Source organism: Aotus nancymaae, unplaced genomic scaffold (assembly GCF_030222135.1).
Source record: "Aotus nancymaae isolate 86718 unplaced genomic scaffold, 86718_ANA_hifiasm-v0.15.2.pri h1tg000029l, whole genome shotgun sequence".
Taxonomy (NCBI): domain Eukaryota; kingdom Metazoa; phylum Chordata; class Mammalia; order Primates; family Aotidae; genus Aotus; species Aotus nancymaae.
Window position 1 is genome coordinate 44,340,111 of NW_026988442.1, and position 26,375 is coordinate 44,366,485.

Consider the following 26,375-nt stretch of genomic DNA (forward strand, 5'->3'; position numbering starts at 1 on the left):
TGAACACAAATTGGGCTTGCCTGGAATGGTAGTCTTTCAGTTGGAGACCTGGGTTTGGAGGATTAGGATGATCTGCTACGATCGCCAACTCAGGGGCCAGAGCTGATGATGAGGCCACAGGGCAGAAGAAAGGGCAGAGCTCCAGCCCTATAAACACCCATTTGGGCCCTTCCTTGAGGTGGGAAAGCCTTGATTTTCACTAGACATGTCATGCCTTTCTATCACATATATTAGGAAAGCTAATACTGATCTCTCTTGTTGCCAGATACTCTTCCGCCTTCCCTTTTATGATGCTATTTGATGAATCATTTGAGAAGTATTACCTGAAGAAAAACTTTAGGGAGAAAGATTGCCACCTCTGACCAGCTTTGCACAGTCCTGAATGCAGGCTTTTTCTCTTGTTGGCTGTCTTGCAGTGGTAGAGGATTTATGTGATGAGAATGACATTTTTGGCATTATTTGCAGAATTGAGATGCCTAAACCTGAAGACCTTTTTACCCCTATGGAGTGTAAAGCCGATTAGGAGCTCTTTGTGCTCTGCCGCAAATCATTACATGTCTACATTTTCCTCTTATAAAATATAGATAATGACATGACTTTGTCTCTTAGGAGTGTGAGTGCATTAGCTGATGATCATGAAACCTTAGAAATAGAAAATTTATGTAATTGCCAAGTGCTTTTGTAATTACACCTTTGAATCATTTTGCTTGGCATCCTTGAAAGTTGTGCTTTCAACATGAGAATACTATGGTTGATTCTTGGTTTTCTAATTGTGGTTTTTCTAATTGTGGAGCAAGCTCTGAAGAAATAAGCTTAAAGAGTGTTCACACAGATAAATTATCTCAGCTTCTCGTGGAAGCCCTGAAGTAGCTCAGACCAGGCTGAGGTGGAAGAACTTGAGATATTTTGAAGGCATTCAAGCTAGAAAATACCAGGAACTGAGGATGGAAATGGCTTCCGTGCAAGTTTGTGCATGGATGCTCATATTCTTGTCCCTGTGTCCTGAGACATACATTGTCTGGAAAATGGAACTTGTTTTATATTCTCCTCCAGATACTTATTTTAGGATTTAAGAAACTCTTTTAAAAAAAGATGTCAAATGGTAATATTTTGAATATCTTGACTAGAAAAGTTTAAAAAAATTGATCTTTAGGAAAATAGTCACAGATAGCAACCTCACCGTGTGCCATTTGATCGCTAATGTTGTTTTTATTTCATTGCAGGCAGTGGAGCTACTGCTGTGGTTCAGGCTGCTCTATGCAAACCCCGGCAAGAACGTGTAGCAATAAAACGGATCAACTTGGAAAAATGCCAGACCAGTATGGATGAACTATTAGTAAGTAACAGTGCGGGGAATACCTGCTGGTTGCTTTTCTTAACATATAGACATATGGAGATGGGTGGGAGAAGAGCAACGTGTTATCTCCTATCTTGACAGGTGTATTTCTTGGAAAGCAGCCCCTACCACTTCCTGCTCCCCAGATTAAAGAGACTGTACCTTATTATTGTGTTGTATAATGCATATGTTCCTTTGCTTTGACAAACAGTATTTTGCTCAGTTTGAATAATCCTAAGGTGGGAATGGCCTCAGCGTTGGCACTCTACGTGCTATATCAAGGGCACACACTCTGTGGCATGACCTAACACCACAGGATCACTGACTGCAGTTTTGGAGGGTGAGCTTCTGACCCTCCGTCTAGAATGTATGACACAGATGGAAGTTGCCCCCCAAACTATCTGTTGGTCATTTTGGCTTTCATAAATTATAAAATCACACAAATTTGAATTATTTTTTTAAACGCTCTGTAGCTTGCATTTGGCTAATGAGAGGAGTTTGTTTTTCTTACATGGCAACTTGTACTTCTTATTCTAAATGAGTACCTTATATAAATAATTGGAGCTTGTCAGTGTGGATATGACTATAGTAGCAATGGTTGGTTGAAGGAACATTTGCTTTTGGCTTAGCTGACTCATTATTAAATGAACAGCTTGGCAAATGGTTATTAGTTGCCTGGCAAACTGTGAAGGGTTTGAGGGTTTAATCTCATAAATATCGTTGTTGTTCTACCTGCCAATTTTCTTTTTTTTCCCTTTTGGCCATTTATTTGAGGATAATAGGAAACTGCAGTGGAGGAGTTAACTGATTGGTTATCCCCACACTAATCCCAGTACAAATATTAGTCCAGTAGCTCCATACAAGCTACAAAGTATAATGACAGTTGGCTCCAAATGAAGAAGGCTTTTGTTACATTCTACATTGAGAATGGAATGTCATTAACAAGAGCTTTTTGTCTTTACTCAGAATATAGCTTTTATTTCAGGCTTAATTACAGTACACTATAGTATAAATTAAGTACAAGGATAAAGCTGTACTTTTCCAGATCTGTTTGGCCTTACATTTTAAATTAGGCTACACAATGCATAGATTTCATTGGGTTTTATTGAAGCAATGGATTGCCTGCTAAAACTCAGAAGAAAACCAGGGCTTCCACAATTTAATGTTAATTTTTGGAATTTGCATACATTTAAAGCTTTAACCCGCCATGAAATTTCAGTTGTGCTTTGCACTTACTGAAATTCCTGTTGCATGCTACTAGTCTGTTGCTTGCTATCCTAGTGACCAGTAATATTGTGCCTTAGTCACCCAACCAGTTTTCAAGGTCACTTTCTCTGAGTTGGAAAAAAGCGTTTTATGAACTATGGGGAGAGTTGGGTCCTCCTGCTTCTGCCACTAAACTTGTTTTCACTTTAGTAGAGTTATACAACAGCTCTGCACTATTTAAAAAGAGTTGAATTGGAAGTCTCCTTCTAAGATCCCTTTAGGAATCTTTAAATTCTGTGGCTATGTGTGAGTGTTCTTTAACATTTTTTTTAAAGTTTGGCGTATGCATTTAAATGTATGTACTATTTGGATGTATCACTCAATAATTCGTTTGTGATACTTGTGTTTTGGGTTTTCTTTTTGAGATGCAGTCTCACTGTCTTGCCCAGGCTGGAGTGCAGTGGCATGGTTTTGGCTCACTGCAACCTCTGCCTCCTGGGTTCAGGCGATTCTCCTGCCTCAGCCTCCTGGGTAGCTGGGATTATAGGCATGCGCCACCATGCCAGGCTAATTTTTGTATTTTTAATAGAGATGGGCCAACTGTGTTGGCCTGGCTGGTCTTGAACCCCTGACCTCAGGTGATCCTCCTGCATTGGCTTCCCAAAGAGCTGGGATTACAGATCTGAGCCACTGTGCCCGGCCAATACTTGTGTTTGATTGTGTTGCTCTGTTAGAGGTCTCAGCCATTATTTTGCCACTAGTAGAATATTGATACAGAATATGTGTAAGGCTTGTGTGTACTTGTGCCTAACAGTTCTGGAGCCTGCCTTCTGGGCTGATGCTGTGGTCTCTGGTCTCTACCAAGCCCTCAGTTGCCCACAGCCTTCACATTCCCCTCTGCTCACGTTTCCTTCGCAGTCAGTGTCCAGTGACGGTAACTGTGTAAGCATCTGGGTGGAGGTCAGCAGGGAGGCTGGTCATTCCACTTTCTTTTCGTTGTTCTCCTGGAACCAGTAAGCACAGCAGTGTCATTTGGAGCTCCTTGTAACTTAGGTAGAGCTGTCTATCTAAGGACTGGTGCTTTTGTGGTTTTGTGCTTTGCTCCATTCATCTGAGGTCTTAGGATTTATGAGTTTGCTTATTAGCAGTTAATTTATTTTCTCATTCTTGTTTTCTTTCCTTGATGCCCCTGTTGCAATAGAGTATAATATATATCCATTATTTATTTCTCATTTTATGTTGATGTATTGCTTTGATCTTTCCTTACCCTTGAATCTTTGACCTTTTGGTGTGTTAATATATTTAGTGGGGGGAAATAGCTATGATTCTTTAGGATGTACAACTCCCAGGTCCTTTTCAAACAAAAATAAATAGAATTTACAGTATAGGCTGCCTGATTTTGCCAGGCTTTTGTGGCCGAGTTATTGGCACGTGAGATTGTGTAGAGCAAAGTTGCTGTCATCTTTTCAGTTTCTAATACTGCTGTTGCTTGCACTTTTATTATTTCAGAGGGCTCACATTTTGGCAGTGTTTGGACATCGGTATCCTAATAATCCTTTAATTCCATGGGCGTGTATATTACATACAGGTCAGTGCACTGCACCATCTCACAGACTGTGCCGTGTGTTAACTGGAAACCATTGTTCTTAGGAGAAACAATGGCCACTGGGATCTTTTCTTGTGAGAGTGTTATGTCATAGATGTCACAGTTATCAACTATTTGTTGGCCATTGGGACATGTTTCTCCTTTGATGAAACTGTATTACCTCCTGACCCCCTCTCCCACCTCAGCCCCCACCAACTACCTGTCCCTGTCCTGTCCCTACTCCCTTTGTCCCAGAATAAGGTGGGATTTACACACACAGGTCCAAAGTGATAGCACACAGCAGTTTGGACAACTGGGCCTGAACTCTACTTCTTTATGTGATGGGGACTGTCAGTTGAGTCTCCTGTAGGTCGTGGAGCTAGATCCAGGGTTTGCTAAAGAAGGAGTCAAGCGGTCATCATTTCTGAAAGAAAGTGCTAATTACAGCATCAGCTTCTCTGTGAATGAGAAGAAGAAAAGGAGTGTTAGATGAGATCATTGCTGCTAAATAACTGATGATTCAAATGTTACAGATCAAATAGGCATTTATTTACTTATTTGATAAATACTGAGTTTCTGTATTACGCTTAAGCCTATCAAAAGGATGACTTTTGGGCGTGTATATGAGAGTACAGGCTTTATGCCCACTAAAAATTCATTTTAGTTTAACAGTAATTAGATTGGAACACTCTCAAATAAATGTTTTTCTTGTTGTGATATGGATAGCAGTTAATTGATCGAATGCTTTTTTATGTATTCTTTTGAATTTTCATGTATGTTTTGGAGTTTGGCCTTTTAACTGCATTCTGATCTCTGACGGGATAATGATCTTAGTGTTTCGTTTTCTAGGAGCCAAGGATATGTTCTGGTTTGTTCTGTATTCCTCACTGTGCCAACATAGATGCTTTGATAATTTCTGAGATTTGTTCACCCCACATTTGTTGTTAACTCCACATTTGCCATGCCCATGGTGGTGTAAATGACTAATTATAACTAGTTTAATGCTCTCTAGGAGATACTTATAGTTTTAGAGCAGAACTTGTTAACATCATAATTATGAAACCCCAGTAGATGCTAGGCACTGACTCAGGTCATGGGAAAACAGAGTGGATTCCTATTTTCGGGGGAGCCCATGACGGAGTCTGTTCATTTTGGTGGAGCCTAGTGAAGGAGTCTCTTCATTTTTGTTTTGGGTTGGTGAGATTTTTGAACTAAGGGGTGTTTTTCTGGACCTTTTGTCTTTTTTTGCCCAGAAATGGTTTAGCAGATTAGTAGACAGTTTACTTTTCTCTAATATATATTCCCTTGAGGGAGTTCCTGCTTTCCAAAAGGAACTTAGACTTGCTCAATGGGCCTGACCCATTGTCTTGCAGGCTAGTATATTCTGTGTGAAGATGGCCTTGAGGTTTCCTGAAAGAGCTTGGTTCTCTGGTTTGTGGTCAACCTCAGAGGTTAGGGATGCTACCCTGTGGCACTCCTGACTTCCCTTAAAATACATTACATGAGTGAAGAATTCATCTGCTTTTTCTTGAAGTCGTCTGTCTTTTCAGCCTCTATCACCAGGTGACAAAATGAACTTCATAAATATAACAGTCCTTCCTTCTATTTTCCCTAACCCCACTTTTTGTGATGTTCAGATTACTTTACTTTATTCACGGATTGATGAACATTTCGGCTCATCACCTTATTTGACGTTATGACTTTTAGACTTTAAATATATCCCTTTCAGTTTTTTCCTATTGCCTCAAGTTCTCATATTTCTAGTCTGCCTTTGGTACCCATTCACAGAAAATGCAGCCTCATTTGCTCATCCCTACACATACATCAATGCCATCAAAAATTACAGTTTAATTCCCAGGGGCAGGAGAGTCATAGGAGAAATCATGACCCAGGGACCAGGCAAAGCATTTGTGTCATTAAAAAATAAAAGGGGCCGGGTGCAGTGGCTCATGCCTGTAATCCCAGCACTTTGGGAGGCTGGGAGGCAGATCATGAGGTCAGGAGTTTGCGACCAGCCTGACCAACATGGTAAAACCCAGTCTCTACTGAAAATACAAAAAAATTAGCCAGGCGTGGTGGTGCACACCTGTAGTCCCAGTTACTTGGGAGGCTGAGGCAGGAGAATCGCTTGAACCCTGGAGGCGGAGGTTGCAGTGAGCCGAGATCGTGCCACTGCACTCCAGCCTGGGTGACAGAGTGACACTCTGTCTCAAAAAAAAAAAAAAAGTATATGGCATTAAAATGCAAGCCTGCTTTGCTGAATATAGTACTGTTTTGAGCATTTCAGGTTTCAATCATTAAGTATTGTTCTGTCATCTGTCTCTTGCCATCTTGTTTTGTAATTATTTTCATACAATTTGTAGCACTATTTTGAGCATTTCAAGTCTCACCCATTAAGTTTTGTACTGTTAATCTGTCTCTTGCAACTTAGCTTTGTAATTATTTTCACATAATTTGGTGTTTATGTTTATCCAAGTATAGTCCAAATGAGGACAGGATTGGAAATAGAACATTTTTGGATATTTTGAAAGCACAAAAACATTCTTAAGGAATTAGAGAATAAATACTATACTGTATATGCAAAACCAACATTTTTACAGCTCTAAAGTTATATTAGCTTAGAAACATGTATAATTTGGTTGGAAAAAGCAACTTTTATTTGTGGAACATCAAATTTAAAATAATGTAGCTTATTCAGATACTAATTAAATATACTAATTGAATTTACTTTTAAATGTTTTCTACATTTGTTAGAAATAGTTCATTAAAATGTCTAACATCTCATGCTATTTTTTCAAAAAGTAAGCAAAAATTAACATTGCAAAAACACTTATGTTTTGGGGCTGATATATTTTCAGTAACAGGGACCCAACACATACTCATTTTCAGAGTAGGAGAAAATGGGGAGAGCAGCATGCCCAGATTGAATATAATTTTAGATACATCTCACTTTCTTCATACCTCACTTTTGTCATCCTCATAGACTTCAGGAAAAGATTGTTGCTTACGTTGAGACAAATGCTTTAGTTCTTTCTTGTGTTCTTATTTTGGTTTGGTTATTTCCATAATTAATTAAGCTGTTGCTGAAAAAGGAGGGCTGTGGAATCCTCAGGGGCAGGTTGGAGAGTATTAGGAGGAGTCTGTGCCACTTTTGCGGGAGGGTTGTTCCCTGGCAGAACCCCAGATGGCACACAGTACCCAGGGTGCGGCAGGGAGCACCACAAAAAGAAAAGACACATTTCACCTCACGTTGTCACTGTGTGGTGGTGAAGCCAAACACAGCAGCAGTGCTAAAAGTTGGCCTCCAGGTTTCTAGCAGTACAGTTTGGCTCACAAGAAAAATTCTTCCTGTTTCTGTCTTTTTTTTTTTTAAGAGATGGGGTCTTGCTATGTTGCCCAGGATGACCTCAAACTCCTGGGCTCAAGTGATCCTCCTGCCTTGGCTTGTTGAGTCATTGTCATTACAGGTGCATGTTTCCAGGCTGGCTATCAATTTTTTTTTTTTTTTTGAGACGGAGTTTCGCTCTTGTTACCCAGGCTGGAGTGCAATGGCACGATCTCGGCTCACCATAACCTCCGCCTCCTGGGTTCAGGCAATTCTCCTGCCTCAGCCTCCTGAGTAGCTGGGATTACAGGCACACGCCACCATGCCCAGCTAATTTTTGTATTTTTAGTAGAGACGGGGTTTCACCATGTTGACCAGGATGGTCTTGATCTCTTGACCTTGTGATCCACCTGCCTTGGCCTCCCGAAGGTTTTCTGTTTTTAATGACGTCTTCAACTTGAATTTTTTCAGTATTCTCAGTTACAATTTCATAGTCAAAAAGCGATTGTTCATACCTGATTCTGATTCTGATTCCACTGTGGCACCCTCAGCACTTTTAGAGCCCAAAAGATATCATTATTGTTTGTTGAATAACTTTTTTAGCTAACTGTAAAAGAAAATGGCACCTTCCTATTGAGTTTTCATGTAGTATTTCAATATCACTGTTACATTTTTTGCATTCTCCCCCTTCTTTCATTTGAAGAAAATAACTATACATGTGTCTTCTACATTTCCAAGCAAATTTGTTTAGTTTTTTAAGACAGCTTTTGCAGAGCACTCAATTTCGTGACATGATAACTAAGCAAGTAGGCCTTGGGATATTCATTCTGTTCTGTTAGCAAGTAGATGTTTGCCCACTGGGATTCCTCTGCTACTTCTGAGAGATTTTCCAGACTTCCAATTGCCCTGTTACTTTACACTTTTATAACCTCTCCTCCCTAGTTTTAAAAACTTCCCTACAAACACCAATTAAGGCTATCACAAAATTTATGGTTCCCTTTTCCTCATTTCTTAAAAATATTTCCCTTTTTTCACAATATCTAGATAGTTCCCATTTGTAAACCTACCTTCCATTGGACTATACTTGGTTAAACTCAGATACCAAATCACATGAAAATAATTGTAAAGCTAAATGGCAAAGGATATTTGTTGATTGACTTGTAAGTGGTACAAGACAAAATATTTGACTCTTCCTTGAATAGGTTTTTCTCTGCTGGTACTTTTCCTATAAAGGAGGCAACAGTTTGCTGTATAGATGGTATATCATTTTTTATAATTTAAAAAATTCATGACCCGACATGGTGGCTCACACCTGTAATCCAAGCACTTTGGGAGGTCAAGGCAGGTAGATCACCTGAGGTCAGGAGTTCAAGGCTAGCCTGGCCAACATGATGAAACCCTGTCTCTAATAAAAATATAAAAGTTAGTTGGGTGTGGTGGGGCATACCTGTAATTCCAGCTCCTCAGGAGGCTCAGGCAGGAGAATTGCTTGAACCTGGGAGGCAGAGGTTGCAGTGAGCTGATCGTGCCATTGCACTCTAGCCTGAGTGACAAGAGCGAAACTCTGTCTCATAAATAAATAAAATTCACAATGACATTATCATGATTGACAATTACAGTCCAGAAAAATACGCTGCTCTTCTAAGAGGTTTGTTAATCCTTTTCTTCCATTTCTTGGTTGACATTTGAAATCATTGAAATTTGGTTTTGGTTAAACCTGCTACTTACAGTATTTGGTTATTTTAGAATATTGATTAGGTTACCTTTTGTAATGCTGCTAAAAGAAGTGCATGCTGGAGAATGACTTTCTGAAAAGTGTTTTTATTTAACAAGATTACTTCTATATCATTTAAAGAATTCTTTGAATGTTTGGTGGGTATTGCATACATTTTAAAGATGTATTTGATCATCTCTTGCATGTGGAAATAGATGTTTTATTTGATAGTATGTGTACATCATATATAGATTCCTTTGTAGATTACATTGCAGTGGGGAAATGTGCTGGGGAGCTAGATGTTTCTCTCACCATTTCACTGAAAGAAAAATACATTTCAGCACTTCGCTCACAAGTAGGGTTCTAAGCTTTGGATGCACATTAGAATCACCTAGTATCTTCTGAAAAGTTTTATTCCCAGGCTGTTTCCTAAACCAATTTACAGCAGCCTCCCTGGGGCTGGGACTCAGGAGTGGGTATTTTTCAAAGCTCCCCAGGTGATTTCAATATGTAGCCAAGGTTGCGATCCACTGCTTTAGAATAAAGTTAGAAGTATCTCAACTGCATATAATTTTGGAGCTTGAGTAGATTTGATTTCTTAACCAAGTAGCTGAGTAGGATATTTTGCCATCATTATCAGATAAAGAAGAATTTATTTAGGATTTACATAAGTTGTAAAATATGCAAATTTGGTCAAGTATAGGTTAATATTTTGAATTCAGAATCATTTAACCTCTTCCCTTTCAGCAACAAAATGTCTTTCCTCCTAGTGTTTTATGAACCTTATGGTCTTAGGAACAAAAGAAATCAGGTTTTAACTTTTTCCTAATTCTTATATCTTTAATCTTGTATTCTTTCTCTTTGTTTTGAACCCTTTGCATAAGTATCTGTTTAGATGCCTTATTCTGAAAGAGTTTGAGGCAGTTTACCAGGATACACGAAGTATGACAAGGTGGTATAAATTAAACACAGGGTGAAATAGGAAAAACATGGATTGGGACAATGTACAGTCAGGAGTGAGGCTAAAAATTCATGACCAATTGACTTATCCATGCATTACAGCAAACTCCTTGAGCCAGCAGGGCCAATGAATGTGTCATGTGACATTTCTGTAGGAAAAAGTGAGGGCTGCTGTCATGGTCTGTCTCTGTGCCTTTGAGGCTTAGAAATTGGGACACTCGAGATTAGGGGGCTGCTTACACACAAAGAAGAAACTGAAACATTGAACAGACTAACTTTGAACATGTGTGTTACGTGCTAGGCATTCTGCAAGGAGTTTTATAGCTCTGATGTTCCGTACCTCACAATAATCTCATGTAGGTGGTAGTAATCTTCTTTTACAGAAAAGGAAACTGAGGCTCAAAGATGTTGGATAACCCACCTAGGTAATCAAGCCAGCAAATGGCAGACCCAAGCTTCCAAGTCAGCTGTCACGTAGAGTGCAGCCCTTCTGTAGTAGATCCTGGAGGATCAGATTCTTGTTAATCACAGTTCCTGATTGTCCTCAGTACTATTTGTAGGAGAAATAATTTTTTTTTTGTGGGGAGACCAAAGGCCATATAGCAATATGAGAACATCTCATATTCAGTTATGGCAAGGTGTAGTGGCTCACAGCTGTAATTTCAGCACTTTGGGAGACCGAGGCAGGAGGATTGCTTGAGCCCTGGAACTCAAGACTAGCCTGGGCAATATAGTGAGACCCCATCTCTACAAAAAAATAAAAATAAAAGTTACCTGGACGTGATAGCATGTACCCATCACTCCTGCTACTCAGGAGGCTGAGGTATGAAGATTGCTTGTGCCAGGAAGGTCGAAGCTTCTGTGAGCTGTGATTACACCATTGCACTCCAGCCTGGACAGCAGAGTGAGATTGTCTAAAAAACCAAAATTCATGTTTTTCAATTTTTTTCAATTCTGTTATTTTTTGGAGGAAGGGGAAGTTATTTTTCCTCCCAGCTCCTTATATTTCTAGAGTAGGATACTTTATGTATTTTGTATTCCCCACTCCATCTAGCATGTCGCACTAATGTCTGGTTTGGCAAATTTTGCAGGACTGGCATCACAGCAATGTGTGGATGTCCCTCTTTGAGATGTCTCCCACACATGGCTTCCTGCAGAGGGGTGCCGCTGTGGCTGCCACTTCAATTCTAGCAGATGGATAGGGCATCTTCCATGCTATCCCATTTTAAGGTTGGTCTTCCCACTCTTGTGAAATTTCACTTGTGATGCATTTCAGATGGAGCTGTATGAACAGCTCTGTCAGCCTCAGAGAAGTAACTACTGTGCCATAGCTTGATTTGGCACTCAGTGACATGTCTGAGTCTCATTTCCTGGGCTTCCAGGGGAGCCACTGTGTTAGATTCCTTGGCTATATTTTTGGCAAATGTGTTGCCTGAATTTCAGAGTTCTGTAATTTTTTCCAACTTTGACCTCGTGGGTGTTTTTGCTTACTTCCCTTTCTTTTTAAAATCTCAATGCAGTTTTTACCCTTTTCTGTCCTTGTGAAATTCACACCACTTTAGCACAACAGTCTCTCTTATTTCCAGCTTTGGTTCTTACCCCTCTCCTCTGGTCAGACTCTGGCAGTGCTGTTGGCCAGATGCCACCCCCCCCTCCACCCGGGCACTTTTGACAGTCATATGTGTCCCTCCTCTCATATCTCCCAAGCTTCCTCTCTGCCTTCTTTCAAAGCTCAGTCTTCCACTTTGCCACTCAAAAGTCTAGTTTTTGGACCCACAGCATTGGCATTACGTGTAAGCCTGCTAGAAATGCAGATTCTCAGGCTGCACCCCAGCCGTTCTGAATGGGAATCTGCATCTTAGCAAATTGCTGAGGTGATCTGCATGCCCATCCAAATTATGGGAGTGCCATTTTAACTCACTCTTCTGCCTTGGGTTGTGACCTAATTAAGAGAACAGGATGTTAGAACCCATTCATTCTGTAGAAAGAATTGGCTAAAAAATTTTTATCTTTAGGCAATAGTTTTGTCATTTTTAGGGATAGGGACAAAGAAATATGTTTGGGAATAAATGTCTTTTCCTAACCATATGAATGAAGTTAGGGCATTAGGAAAAGCTTAATTTACCTGATAGATTGTTACTAAGGGAGCATTCAAATAACACCCATCATCATTGTTTTGAAAAGAAATAGAGGGAGTGGTTTTGTGGAAAGATTTCTAGTTTTCAGGTTTTTACTTGCTCACACGTGGAAATATTATCCTGGGGGTCAGTGATAGCACAGGTCATATCCCAAGATAAAGCGACACGTGTTTCTCCCTAAGGCAAGTTTCATCATGTCCTTAAGCATTAAGGTTCTACAGTGTGGAAAAGCTGCTGTGTAGGACGATGGATAGTGCAGGATTTGGAGACCTGGACCCCGCTAGCCAAGAAGTGAAGGGGGACAGCTCAGCTGCACGGAAGAGGAATGTGAGGTTGAGTCATCAAGCTGATGCAAAGCCACTCGCGGCCCCCTGGTTATGTCTATAGGTTCTATAGGTTTTCTAAAAGAGTTTTGTGCGCGCGCGTGCATGCATGAGCATACACACACACCACGGTTTTCTAAAAGAGTTACACACACACACACACACATTTGGTCACTGCAGTGTTAGAGAACCTGATACTCAGGATGGCCTGATACTCTGGCCTTCTAAATGCAAAGGGCTAAAAAGTATGTTTTTCTAGACTGACTCAACCTTGCCTTCAATGCGAAAGAATTTCCTTTTTTATGACCATTGGTTGTTTTTGTGCATTTTGATAATGATTTAAAAGTTTGGAGTTATAGAAAGGCATTCACTTGCATTTAGAGCACAGCTGCATTTAAGAGACATTGTTCTAATTTCTTTGAACATTAGGCATCTGTTTAAACTGGACCCTACCTAATGCTGCAGACCTTCAAAGTGGGCCATCCCCTCACTGAGCAGATGCTATTGACTTGAAATAGGAGTGGCCAGGGCAGTGTTCCATTTCTCCTTCAGAAGTGTCTTATGGCATCAGAACTTAATACCAGAAGCAGATGGAAACTGGACCTCAGGTTTCAGATCTTATTCAAAGGACAAGAGTTGCTGAATTGAAAAGTGTCAGATTTAGGAAACCTGTAATCATTCAAATGGATGAGGGGAATGATGAAGGAAAAACATTGTCTATATACTGAAAAGAAAGTAGAAAAATTGGTAGTTTCTAAGGAGTTTATCTTTGGTTAAATGCACTTTATTTTTTTTTTTTTTAATTTTTTTGAGACAGAGTCTCACTTTGTCACTCACGCTAGAGTGCAGTGGTGGAACCTCAGTTCACTGCAACCTCCACCTCCCAAGTTCAAGCAATCCTCATTCCCCAGCCTTCTCAGTCACTGGGATTACAGGTGCACACCACCACACCCAGCTAATTTTTTTGTAGAGACAAGGTTTCCTCATGTTGGCCAGGCTGGTCTTGAACTCCTGACTTCAGGTGATTTGTCTGCCTTGGCTTCCCAAAGCATTGGGATTACAGGCGTGAGCCACTGCACCCAGTCAAAAACACTTCAAATAAACATATATATTAAGGAATGTATATGTGTTGCATGTTACAGAATTTTGGCCAAGTTCTTGGATATATAGTATCTTTTTAGTAGTATGAGGATTAGGCAGTACTAAATGTGCAAAGGTAACAGCCCAAATTAGGATGTTCTACTCGGCTAACTTTGAGTTAACACGAAGCTCATTATTACTGAATATATTCATAAGATGCGTAAATGCACTGTTCTTTCATCATTAATACATAATAGCAAAAATGAGCTTTCTTTGATCATTTAGGTTATTCTTGTTGTTTTTCGATAGCACCTTGAAAGTGAGTTACACTGGTCTGGTACCCTTTGATTGAGGGTTACATTAGACTGAAGCTTTTATGGGAGTCGTTTGGCAATAATTTAAAACAACAAACTAAAAGCAATATGAACTTGAATATTGCAGAAAAATGTGGTTATTTCCCAGTTTTGTTGTTGTATGACTTTACATAAAACTTTTATTCTCTGTAGCAGCGTTTCCAAGATGTGACCCACAAAGCATTCTTTTCCTGCTTTGTTAATGTGGATTAAACTACGGCAGTTTATCTACTGCAGGACTTCTCAGAGCTTTGACAGTGTTAATATTCCCTGTGACTCTTTTAGAATGAGATATAGTATCTGATGTTTCCCAAGCTTATTTTTCTTCACCTGCTGCACTCTTACCTACCACCTCCTCTTTTTTTCTTGATGGAATATCTACTATGGCAGATAGCTGGGAAATAATACTATAGCATTTTCAAATGTATTTTCTCATTGCCATCACAGCAGCCCTGAGAAAGAGACAGTTTTGTTGTCCCCTTTTGGATGAGGGAAGAGCTAAGATCCACCACAGTTCAGGCTGGCACCAGGATGCAGGTGTCCTAGTAACTCACCCAGTCTTTAATCTCTCTGTCAAGCCTTCAGTTCAGGTATAAGGTGTTTAGTTTTACGTGGCAGGGCTCTCTGCTGGCAGAGATGGGGGTTCATCTGGGTGATAACAGTGATCTGAAGTTCCTATGTCCTGTGGCTGGCCCACAGGGCTCTGTGGTCTTCTGTGGAAAACATTCTAATTTGAGTTGATAATGCGGGTGAGAGAGTTGGTCCTTATGTACCTCCTTTGAAGTAATGGCTTAGGCAGCCCCTCAAGTAGGCTTTCAAGTTTGAAAGTTACCCAGGAACTCAACTGTGATCCACCTGTGTTTTGCTTCCCACCTTTCACCCCACCGTACTATGTCATGTTTTGCTCTTTTTATAGAAAGAAATTCAAGCCATGAGTCAGTGCAGCCATCCCAACGTAGTGACCTATTACACCTCTTTTGTGGTCAAAGATGAACTTTGGCTGGTCATGAAATTACTAAGTGGAGGTAAGTGGATTTTGTTATTTCTTTGCTTGTTTTCTGTCCTTTTGTTGGAAGCAGCATATTGGAGAGAACTTAAGACTGGATCCTCTCTCTCCTGTGTGTGAAAGTTGGTTTGGTTTCTCATTGCCTAGAAGATAACGTCCAGATTGCTTCTCATTGATCTTCAAAGCTTTTCATAATTTCGGTTAACTTCCAGGAATATCTATGTCCTCTTCTCCATGTATGAAATGCCCAACCTTTTAGGCTGAGAGGCAGCCCACTCAATGTCTTATGTGCTCTTAAGCCTTTGTCTCTGACCCTTCCTCTTTTCTCAGCCTTGCATCTGTCCTTTCTTTTCCATGTGCTCTTTCTTTTTCATGTGCTCAGGCCTAAAAGGTCACATCCTCTCCATAGTCACCACTTACTCTGCAGAAAGGTTAGCCAGTCCTTTCTCTTTCAGTCCTTTCTATTTAGGTCCTTAACACATTGCAGTTTACTGAATTACCTCAGTGCCATTGATTAGAATGTTCTGTGATGATGGAAATGTTCTGAGGTGCTGCTGTCTACTTTTTACTTACCCCATGTGACTCTTAAGCATCTGACAGGTAGCTAGTGTGACTGAGGGACTGAGTATTCAATTTTAACTAACTTGTATTTAAAGCATCTTGTGTGGCTACAGTATTGGACAGTGCATAGATTGTGGACTTCGTGAAGATTGTCTAATGCACTTTGAATTCATTGAACTTGGCGCCCAGTGGGTGCTCACTAAATGTGGTTTCAGTTGGCATAGGGAGAAATGGGTGCTACCTATTCACTTGCATTGTTGACCAGAAGTGGCACTATCCTCATCCTATTGTTGCATTTGAAAAGAGAAAGTCACTTCCTTTCTTCAGTTTCAGATCCCTGCAGTGATGCAAGCTATTGACAATTTAATTTACAAGGTGTGTTCACATCCCTGTGTTTTATTTCTTTTAATCTTCTAACATCACTATCAGAGAGAGAATGATGATGATAACCGTTGCCTTCTTTGAACGCTTACCCTGTGGCTAGATCCTGTCCAAGGCAATTTACTGACCTTATCACATTTAATCTTGACAATGTCCCTGAAAGGCCTGTGTCACCATCCCTGTTTTTCAGAAATTACACCAAAGCTCAAGGGAGTTTAGCAGCTTGCCCAAGGTCGCACACATAGTAAATGTTGGTACCGGAATTTGTGACTGTAAAACCTGTTGACTTAAAAATTACTGTGCTGTGCTGCCAGTATTTACACCTTCATTTTCCAGACGTGGGCACTGAAGCTTAGAAAGCTCAAGTGATTTCCTCGGGAGCACCCAGCATACCCACATCTCTAATGTGTTCTCTTTCGAGGGCTTCATTCCCTGTGTATCTTTCTGAGACGTGAAGTATAGTTTAGGATCAGAGGAGAACATTTTGCTGTGCCTGGACAACCCAAAACTAGCATAGCAGAATTTATATGATAGAGCCCATTTTAATCTGCAGATGTTGAGGGAGGTGTCTTATTTTTTTTCTTTTCTTTTCTTTTTAAAGAAACTCTCTTGGATCAAGCAGAAGCCCAAAAATGAGATGCTGAAGGCATTGTAATTGGCTTGGGTTGGCTTGTGTGGGTCTCGGCAGGGAGCCCTGGAGAGCTTAGTTCTGTTCTGTTCTGTTCTCAGTCTTCCTCAGTCTTATTAGTCATTGTTTCCTTGAGTGCCTACTTCAGTTTTTAATTACAAAGAAAAAAAAAAAAGGAAAAGAGAAAGGAAGGCTGCCAGAGCTGGACTGCAGTCCAGTTGAGTGCTGGAACTGCCCCTTCATTCAGCAGAGGGATTTGTGCTTTGCCAACAAGATGATCTTAAGCCATTCACTTTTTGTGGGGTTCCAACACTCTGAGGAATTGAGAAATTCTGGTGACTCGAGACCCTGATTAGTCCCAAGTGCTCTGCTCAGGCTAAAGAGTTTACCTTTTACTTTTATGAAGCTGAGAATCTTCTTCTGTTTTCTGAGGAGGGTCTGACAGAACATTTCATTGTCTTTTTTTAAGAGTCCAGTTTAGCCGCTCTGGGCTTTAGGTAAGAACAGCTTTTAAACAGGTTTCTACAGGTAAGGATGTGGGCAGACATGGACTCATGTTCATTTTTCTTTCAGCAGAGCAGAAATGCATGCATGCCTGGTATGGTTTATCCTTATACAATAAAAAGAAAACATTTTTGGAATTATCAGTTTTTAAATAACACAAAAATCTTAAGAGTCAACAAATAAACAGATTTTTTTTTCCTCTGGGGGAAGACATGCCTTTGTTTTCTTCTATTTCATTACATTGAATCTCTTAATGAGGGGCGGGCAGCTATATCTGATGGGGAAGCTCAATCCTCTTAGTTAATTATAAAGTGCCTAGAGCCAAATTCAGGTCCTGAAGTAAGCCATTTGTTAACTCTTCAGAAATGTCAGACCCCCACGTAATTCTGGCTTTTAAACTGACCCAGGGGTTTGGAATACTAATTAATATGTGTTGAAACATGAATTCACGGTGCCAAGGATACTAATCTGTTTATGATAACAAAGTGCTAGGTATTTGTTTCTTTATTGTAAGTGTTAGTGCCTCTAATATCAGGTAAATGTATTAAAGATCAGCCCGGTGCAGTGGCTTATGCCTATAAGCCCAGCACTTTGGGAGGCCAAGGTGAGCAGATCACTAAAGCCCTGGAGTTCAAGACCAGCGTGGACAGCATGGTGAAGCCCCATCTCTACAAAAAATACAAAAATTAGCCAGACGTGGTGGCACGTACCTGTAGTCCCAGCTATTTGAGAAGCTGAGGTAGGAGGATCACTTGATCCTGGGAAGTCGAGGCTGCAGTGAGCTGTGATTGCGCCACTGCACTCCAGCTTGCATGACAGAGGCAGCCTCTGTCTCAAATAAAAAAAGAAAAAGAAGGAAAGAAAATAAAGATATGTAGTGTCACAGGAAGGAATCTTCTGGTTATAAGCACAGGTCTAGAAACAGCATACTTCCTTCCCCCTTGCAGTTGTGCTTTGGATGCTCAAAGAGTGTGTTTTTTCCTCTCAGCAGCTCACTTCTGCCTTTTCTCCTGGCCTCAAACTCCTTCGTTTGTCAGTTCAGACTTCTTGCTTTAGAGGGTTACTCTTAGGAATTTTTGCAAGAAATACTGTACCCGGTACTTCTAGGGAAAAGGGGCCAACCATGGAATGGCCATGAACAACCTTCTGGTTCCTGACCCAGAATCCTTCTTGTTAAATTCACACTGATAGTGCTCTTGCAAACTTGGATTTAGTGTTTTTGGTCATGGGGCTGCCATTCAGTTGTTTGTCTGCCTTGGGAATATTTGTATTAAATAAAGCCCATATTTTGATGTTTCCATTAAATTTTCTACCATAGTGGAGTCTGGTTCTGAAAAGGTATTGAAGGTGCTTATGTTTTAATTCTTCTGTTTGTCTACTTAGGTTCAATGTTGGATATCATAAAATACATTGTCAACCGAGGAGAACACAAGAACGGAGTCCTGGAAGAGGCAATCATAGCAACAATTCTTAAAGAGGTTTTGGAAGGCTTAGACTATCTACACAGAAATGGTCAGATTCACAGGTATGACCTCTGCACAGATGTTTAAATTCAGCTGTTCCTGTCTGCAGCCCTAGTTTGTAAAGAATGTTAAGGAAACGTATGTTGCAGGCAGGCGTTGACTTTAACTCAGGCTAAATAGAATGGGGAAAAGGTACTTAAGAAAGAAACAAGAGAATACATTTTGATGAATTACATTGGTATCTTTGGGATTGCTTCAGTTGCTTTCACTGAAATAAGAGTGGAATATAAAAAGGATGACATGGACTCATTTAAAAAAATCAGTTATGATGACTACTCTTGAATTATACTAGTTGAACTGGATAGCATTTCTACCTTTCTAATACAAGCAATACTGTCCAAACATTGTAATATGTGAACTATTTTTGATGTGGTGGTAAGAGGGAAGAAGGAGGCACTCTTCTTCTGTGACATAAAATGCCAATTCTTCATATAGTCAAATCACGTAGAATGAGTTTCACATGAGTTAGTGGGCTCTTAGGAATTATTGCAAGTAAAGAGCCATTTACCAGTAATACTAATAATGTAATTCTCCTACCTTGAAATTTATATTTAATTATTTCTACTATATTTTTCTTCTTCTTCTTCTTTTTTTTTTTTTAAGATGGAGTCTTGTTCTGTTGCACAGGCTGGAGTACAATGGTATGATCTTGGCTCACTGCAACCTCTGCCTCCTGAGTTCAAGCGATTCTCCTGCCTCAGCCTCCCTAGTAGCTGAGATTACAGGCGCCCACCACCATGCCTGGCTAATTTTCATATTTTTAGTAGAGATGGGGTTTCGCCAAGTTGCCCAGGCTGGACTGGAACTCTTGACCCCAGGTGATCTGCCCGCCTTGGCCTCCCAAAGTGTTGGGATTACAGGCGTGAGCCACCTTGCCTGGCCTGTATTTTTCATTAATTAGAAAAAAATTACTTTAGAAATTGAAATTATAAATTGTAAATTGTCATTTTTCAAAGTATTAAGATTGTACAGGTTTTATATAGTGAATAAATATTATATATAGCCTTATAATTAGTATTTATAATCCGTCTCTTGCCAGGGGAGAGAAGTTCATTTTTCAGAAAGAGAATTAACAACTGTACTCCAGACAAATTTAAGTGGAAGTAGAGGAGCTTCACATAGACTGGACTGTAATAGTTGGTAGAACGACAGTAGTGTGAGTTTATGGGCGGTCTCTAACTCTGAAGCGTAGAATAGAGAGTCTGCCTACTGATGATTTAGTTACATTTGGATAATTATTTCATATAAAATATTTCTTTCTAAAATCGTTACTCTCCCCAGGAGTAAACTAAAATGACAGGTGTATTCTTACACCTTTTTTTGAGCAGAGTTTCACTCTTGTTGCCCAGGCTGTAGTGCAATGGTATGGTCTTGGCTCACTGCAACCTCCGCCTCCTGGGCCCAAGTGATTATCCTGCCTCAGCCTTTCAAGTAGCTGGGATTATAGGCACCCGCCACCATGCCCAATTAATTTTCCTATTTTTAGTAGAGACAGGGTTTCACCATGTTGCCTGGTCTGGTCTCCAACTCCTGACCTCAGGTGCTCTGCCCTCCTCGGCCTCCCAAAGTGCTGGGATTACAGGAGTGAGCCACCGTGCCCAGCCTATATTTATAACTTTTAAAATCTGTGATATAATCTTAATATCTAGAAAATGATTATGTCAAAGAGCTACATTGTATGATATGTTTTAAAATCTTCCTGAGTGAATCAATACACTATAAAGTCTGTACCCCACAATTTATTTTCTTTTTTTTTTAATAGGGATCTGAAAGCTGGTAATATTCTTCTGGGTGAAGATGGTTCGGTGCAAATAGCAGGTAAAGCTGATAAATAGAAAAATTCTTTACTTGTTTACAGAAGTGTTACAGTTTCAAGGAATGTAGAATCATTCCTGAGAAATGAATAAATGCATGTAATCTCTTTTAAGAATGTATCTGGGCTGCCCGGTTTTACATGACATGTATTTACAGAATGTTTGGGTCTGAAGGATAACATGTTTTCCTTATCGTTTTGATAAATCATTAGCTCATCCTGTAAAAAATGCCATTTTAGTACATAGCGTTTTAATAAAGAACAATTTTACTTTCAATTTTATTATTTTTTCTACCTTTCACATTGTACAGTGGTAATATGTAACTTCAAGAAATGCACTTTTGAAAAAGTTTTTTGATAGGTTTGAAATTTTAAAACATTATATACATCAATGAAAAATTAATTTGTTTCTTAAGAGGTACCTGAAAGAATTGTGAACTTTAAAAATCTGGGCCTTATTTTGTACTTAAATCTGACCCAACATGGCTATTCTTGACCAAGTTGGCAGGCTGGGGATGCAATGAATGTCTGTTGCATGAACACGCAATGTCAGCTGAGCACTTCCTGTGCCCGAAGCCTCTCGTTTTGTTATTGGCCGTAGAGTAACCTTAAAGGCCTGGGATAAGATGTAGCCACGTCCATATTAATTCTTGCTTTACCCATGTCCTTAAAAGTCTGTCTCAGCAATCCTTTTAGCTTTCATGGTTTCTTAGGGGGGTGCTTTTGGCATTTTTGGCTAGACGGTCCTTCCTTGTACTGGACTGATCTGTCATTGCAGAGAAGAGTAAGATGAGCTCACTTGGACCCATCACCTGGTTTCAGTAATTATCAGTCTTTGGCAACTCTTGATTCATCTCCCACCTCCCGCCTACTCTGGTGCCTCTTCTCATGGTGGATGCTGCCTTTTGTTCTTGAGCCATCTGAGTTAGTGCTTTGTGTGTGCATCTTGCCCTCATGAGTGGACCTCATCCCACAGGCTAGGGACAGTTTGAAAAAGTACTTCAGTTAAACAAGTGACAGCTGAAAAACATCTGAGGGCAGAAATTTCAAACTGTCCAGCCCTAAGTAGTCTGGTAGTTCGGAGTGCAGGCTCTGGTATCAACTGACTTGGTTGAAATTCCGAGCCTACCCCTTAGTAGCTCTGCCACCTTGAGCAAGATACCAAGCCTTCTTATGACTCAGTTTCCTTAAAGGGGGGTAAAAATATAACCTGCTTCATCTCTGTTTGTGAAATCAAGGTCCAGTGATCTTAGCAGTGGCCAACACGTAATAGGCATGCAGTAAATATCAGTAACTGCTGTTCCACCCTGGCGGCTGCTGCTACTAGTGTTGCTACTGTTGCTACTATTACTACAACTAACAGGATCACACTGATACTCCCTTGCACTGACTGGAGAGCATGTGAACCTCAAATTATCCTGCAAGAGCTTCAACTCTGAGGGGTCTCATGAGTTATCAAAAGGTAATACTTATTAATGTGGAATTTGCAAGCTAACTTGCCATTAATCTTGCTCTAAGCTGATAAGGAAGTACAGCTAATTTTCTGTTTTGTGATGAGATGTTAGTTTCTCACTAAGAGGGTCAAAATAGCAGTGAACTGCCTCTGAAATGCAAAGGCTGGTCAACCCCTGTCTTACTCTGTTACTTGATTCTCTGCCAATCATCCCATCCCATTATTCTTGTCAGATTAATGATCTGAACCTCTCCCTGAGCCTTTTGGAACACATTGTCCTTTTCTTTTTCCCAGTAGGAATCCCCAAGGTAAGATTTCCTGACTTTTTCTTTCCGTCACAGGCCTTTGGGTTTTTCCTCACTGCCGAGGTGTCTGTTGTGACCTAGTACGTGGCTGCACTGCAGGGGCTGCTGAGTTCAAAAGGGCTCAGGCAGGAAGCCCCTGCCGGGGTGGTTGTGGAAATTAAATGAATTGATGTGTAGAGAGGGCTGTGCCTTAGCTGTGCCTGGCATGTGCTGAGGACTTTGTGTTCCAGGCATCCGGGGCTTCCTTGGTACCTTGTCGCGTATGCAACTTCATGCTTGTGTAATAACACAAGCTGGAGTGGCCATTTCCCAGATGTATGGTGGCTACTTGACAAGCACCTAAATGTGTAGCTTCTGCATCTCTGGAGCTATCGCTTTCTAGAATTCACACTTAATTTCCCCCATATTATCTGACCCGATCATAACATCGAACTAATACAGTATTTAAAGTTTGAATTTTTAGTGCTAACTATAATATAAAATAAGGTTATTGCCTTAAAGCATTTTTCTTTTCTTTCTTTTTTTTTTTTTTAAGACGGAATTTCACTCTTATTACCCAGGCTGGAGTGCAATGGCGCGATCTCGGCTCACCGCAACTTCCGCCTCCTGGGTTCAGGCAATTCTCCTGCCTCAGCCTCCTGAGTAGCTGGGATTACAGGCACACGCCACCGTGCCCAGCTAATTTTTTGTATTTTTAGTAGAGACGGGGTTTCACCATGTTGACCAGGATGGTCTCGATCTCTTGACCTCGTGATCCACCCGCCTCGACCTCCCAAAGTGCTGGGATTACAGGCGTGAGCCACCGCTCCCGGCCGGCCTTAAAGCATTTTTAATGTCTCTTTGGAAAGGTAGATGTTACTGCTGTCCTTGTTTTATAGGAGATTGATTTTCTTGGTCAGGCACTTGGTCGCTGCCTGAACAAAAATGAGGACCAGGAGTCTCAGGGTCTTTTGCTGGCATCCTTGTTGATGGGCGAAATGGGGGAGGTCGGGGCAAAAGTGGAACGTGGAGACTCAGCAGTGGCAGAGACGAGACTGTCGCTTTTTGTTGCTACCTGGACAAATAATACGTTGTTTTTACCCAGACGGTTTTTGCTCCTTTCCCTTTGTATCTTTATGCCTCTGAGGCTCTGTAGTTGGAAATAAAAGTGAAGCAGGGGAGAAGTTAAGTTTGCATTTATTTCTTTGAGTGTATACATCACCCACCTTGAAAGTTTTATTGTGTGCATTGTTTTTAAGGGCATTTTTGCTATCCTAATAGAAAACATAATGATTTTTGTTTTCTTAGGGGAAACACTCACTTTTACATATATAATTTATGTAAATTTCCTTTTTACAGAACTTTTTGTCAGAAAACAAGATTAAAGGGCCTGATTTAGACCACAAGAAACCCTCACTTTATTATGTAGCTGGAAGTGTGGTAGATAGGGTAATGTGCCTGGTTCTGTTTACCACGGTCCGCATTCTGTGGGAAGAATGTGCATTTCTATTGAGCGCGATATAAAATCAGTAACTAACGTGTATTGAGTGTTTCTTGTGTGTCAGGCCGGATTTTAGGTTCTGAATGCTTTGTGTCTCATTCAGTCCTCAGCACAGCTGCATGGGGAAGGTACTATTGCATCCATTTTACAGATGAGAAACTAAGTTACAGTGGGGAAGTCAGTTGCCCAGGTCACACACAGAATAAGTGGTGGATCCATGCTTTGGGTTTGGGCAGTCTGACTGTAGAAACTGTCAACTCAGCATCTGTGGGATTTCCGGGAGGAGGACCTTAAAGATGGATTTAAATGACCTCACTTTCAGATGGAATGCCAGGGCAGTCACTAGCTCTTCTGTGTCTCTGCATGAATCGATTCCCTCCTTGGGCCAGCGAACATATTCAGCACCTTCTTCCTCCTTGCTCCTTCAGGTTGAAACACAGAGGTGTCCCTGGTAAGATTTCAGGGGGTAGGAGAAGCAGTCATCTAAACATCATTTGGTATAGAATTAAGCTCAATAATGACATCACACTCTTTTCAGACAGGAAAGCTTCAGGTTTGATGTAGTGAATTAGAACCTGAGGACTGCCTACTCAGAGTTGAAGAGAAAATGCTTTCTTTGTTACTATGCTTTCTGTGCTTAGAGGTCCTGTGTGTGTAACTTCCTGCCTTGGGAAATGTCATAGGTTTTGCTGCACTGTGTGCTAGAAGGGGGAGTGGCTACTTGAAAGTCATGTTCTTCCCACGGCATAGCATTTTATTTTCCAGTTTGATGCCCTGTCATACTGTCAGGAAAAGCTTAGTGCTTTGGCAAATGGCTAAGCCTGTTTGTCTGGAATTAATGAGAGACACTATTTTGAGCAAACAGAAATTCATATGAAATGGGTCACTTTGGGGTGTGGTTTCTGCAAATCTATTTAATCCAAAGATTTTAAAAAAATAGTGGCTACTCTTGATGTTCTGTAAAAATGTTGATTTCAACACGTTTGATTTATGAAGAACTTTCTAGAGGCTTACCACTATATTGCGTAAGGTAGATCTCATGCTCACATTCACTTACTTTTGCTTGTTAGGTGTGTGTGTGCTGTGGTTTGAATTCTGTGTGCCCCCAGATTCATATGTTGAACCTAATCACCAGTGTAATGGTATTAGGAGGTAGGGCCTTTGGGAGGTGATAAGGTCTTGAGGGTTAAACCCTCATGAATGAGACCAGTGCCTTTATAAAGAGGCCCCAGAGAGCTGCCATGCCCTTTTACCATGTGAGGACATAAAGAGAAGGCACCATCTATAAACAAGAATGTGGGTCCTTACCAGACAGTGAATCTGCTGGTGCCAGGATCTTGGACTTCCCAGCCTGCAGAACTGTTTTTGTTGATAAATAAGTTTTTGTTGTTTCTAAGTCACCCAGTCTAAGGTATTTTGTTATCGTAGACCCAGTACCCAAAGACAGCGCTTACGTGTGTGAATGTGAATTTCCCTTCCCCGGTTTTACATAACAGAAATAAAATCTGGTACTGAGCTAAAGCAGCCTAGAACTCTAGAAAGTTACCATCAAACTGCCTCAAGTATGGGAATCCATTCAAATCAAGCTTATGCCCTAGTTTTTTCACTGTCCTAGGTACATTGGTATAACTTTGGGTAGCATCTCTTATTTACTCGGAGGGAGATCATATCCTCATCAGCCTTGAATGCATTTTCAGCTTAAGTCTGCATCTTGAACACTGAAAACTCCATGGCTAAAACTGCCAGGAAAAGATGCAACAAAACTTAACTTACTTCTGTCACTTAGATGTTATCCAGAAGGTGCCAGAGGAAGGTGTGCAAGGTGGTTGAGTTTTTACACCCATAGCTGCTAGGTTCTTTCATTTTCCTTTTGTGCTTTTTGGCCCTCATAGAGTGCACTTTCATGAGAGGGTGGGGGTTGAAGAGTTACTTCTTGTGTTGTAGGGAAGAGAGGCTGCTGCTTTGAGCAAGGTAACATGGGCACCCCAGCAGCCCTGGAGTCAGCTTCTGATTAGTATGGGAAAGCTCTGAAAGCCCCTGAGGCATCCAATCAGGAAATGATGTCATCACATTTATGAGCACCTTGGCCCCCAGAGCATGGGCTCTGACACCAGACAGCCATGGTTCAAACCCTGGCATTGCCCCTTCTAGCTGTGTAACCAAATTATTTAGCTTTTCTGTGCCTCATTTTGCACTTTTGTGTAATGGGAATATACTACAGCATTAAGGGAGTTAAAACACATTTTGTTTTACAATTAGCTAACTCATGGCTTTCGTACTGAAATTGAGATGGTGTCTTCTAATTACTTAGGGTGTGGTAAGTTCGTGGCCAGGGAGGTGAGGCCAGCTGACCTCCTGCCATATTGTTTTGCTCTTCCTTTTTCTTTGTCCCCTCACTTTCCTCAGTATCACCAGAGTGTAGAATCTGCAGTGTAGATCTGACCATATCTTCCCCTTGCATAAAGTTTATCAGCATTGTTGATGGAATAAAGCCCCAGCTTCCTAGTAATGACAGATGAAGGACCTGCCTGTTTTTCGAGTCTTGTCTGCAAGTGCTTTCTGCTGTGACATGAAATGCTTATAGCTTCTTGTTCAGGGTTCCCCTTTCTTACCTGAGTAATTTCTCTTCATGACACATTCATGAAGAATTCTTTCCTTGAGAACCCTTTCCTGATCATTTCCTCCACCTCTATCATACTCA

General features: G+C 40.7%; 1 protein-coding gene across 1 annotated transcript in view; it reads left to right on the forward strand.

Moving 5' to 3' along the window:
• Positions 1-26,375, forward strand: part of STK39 (serine/threonine kinase 39) — a 323,242-nt gene that overhangs the window by 63,452 nt on the left and 233,415 nt on the right. Inside the window, exons 2-5 of the mRNA XM_021672505.2 lie at positions 1,224-1,336; positions 14,937-15,045; positions 18,484-18,625; positions 20,386-20,441. Coding sequence (XP_021528180.2) covers positions 1,224-1,336; positions 14,937-15,045; positions 18,484-18,625; positions 20,386-20,441 — 420 coding nt within the window. The remainder of the gene's footprint in view (positions 1-1,223; positions 1,337-14,936; positions 15,046-18,483; positions 18,626-20,385; positions 20,442-26,375) is intronic.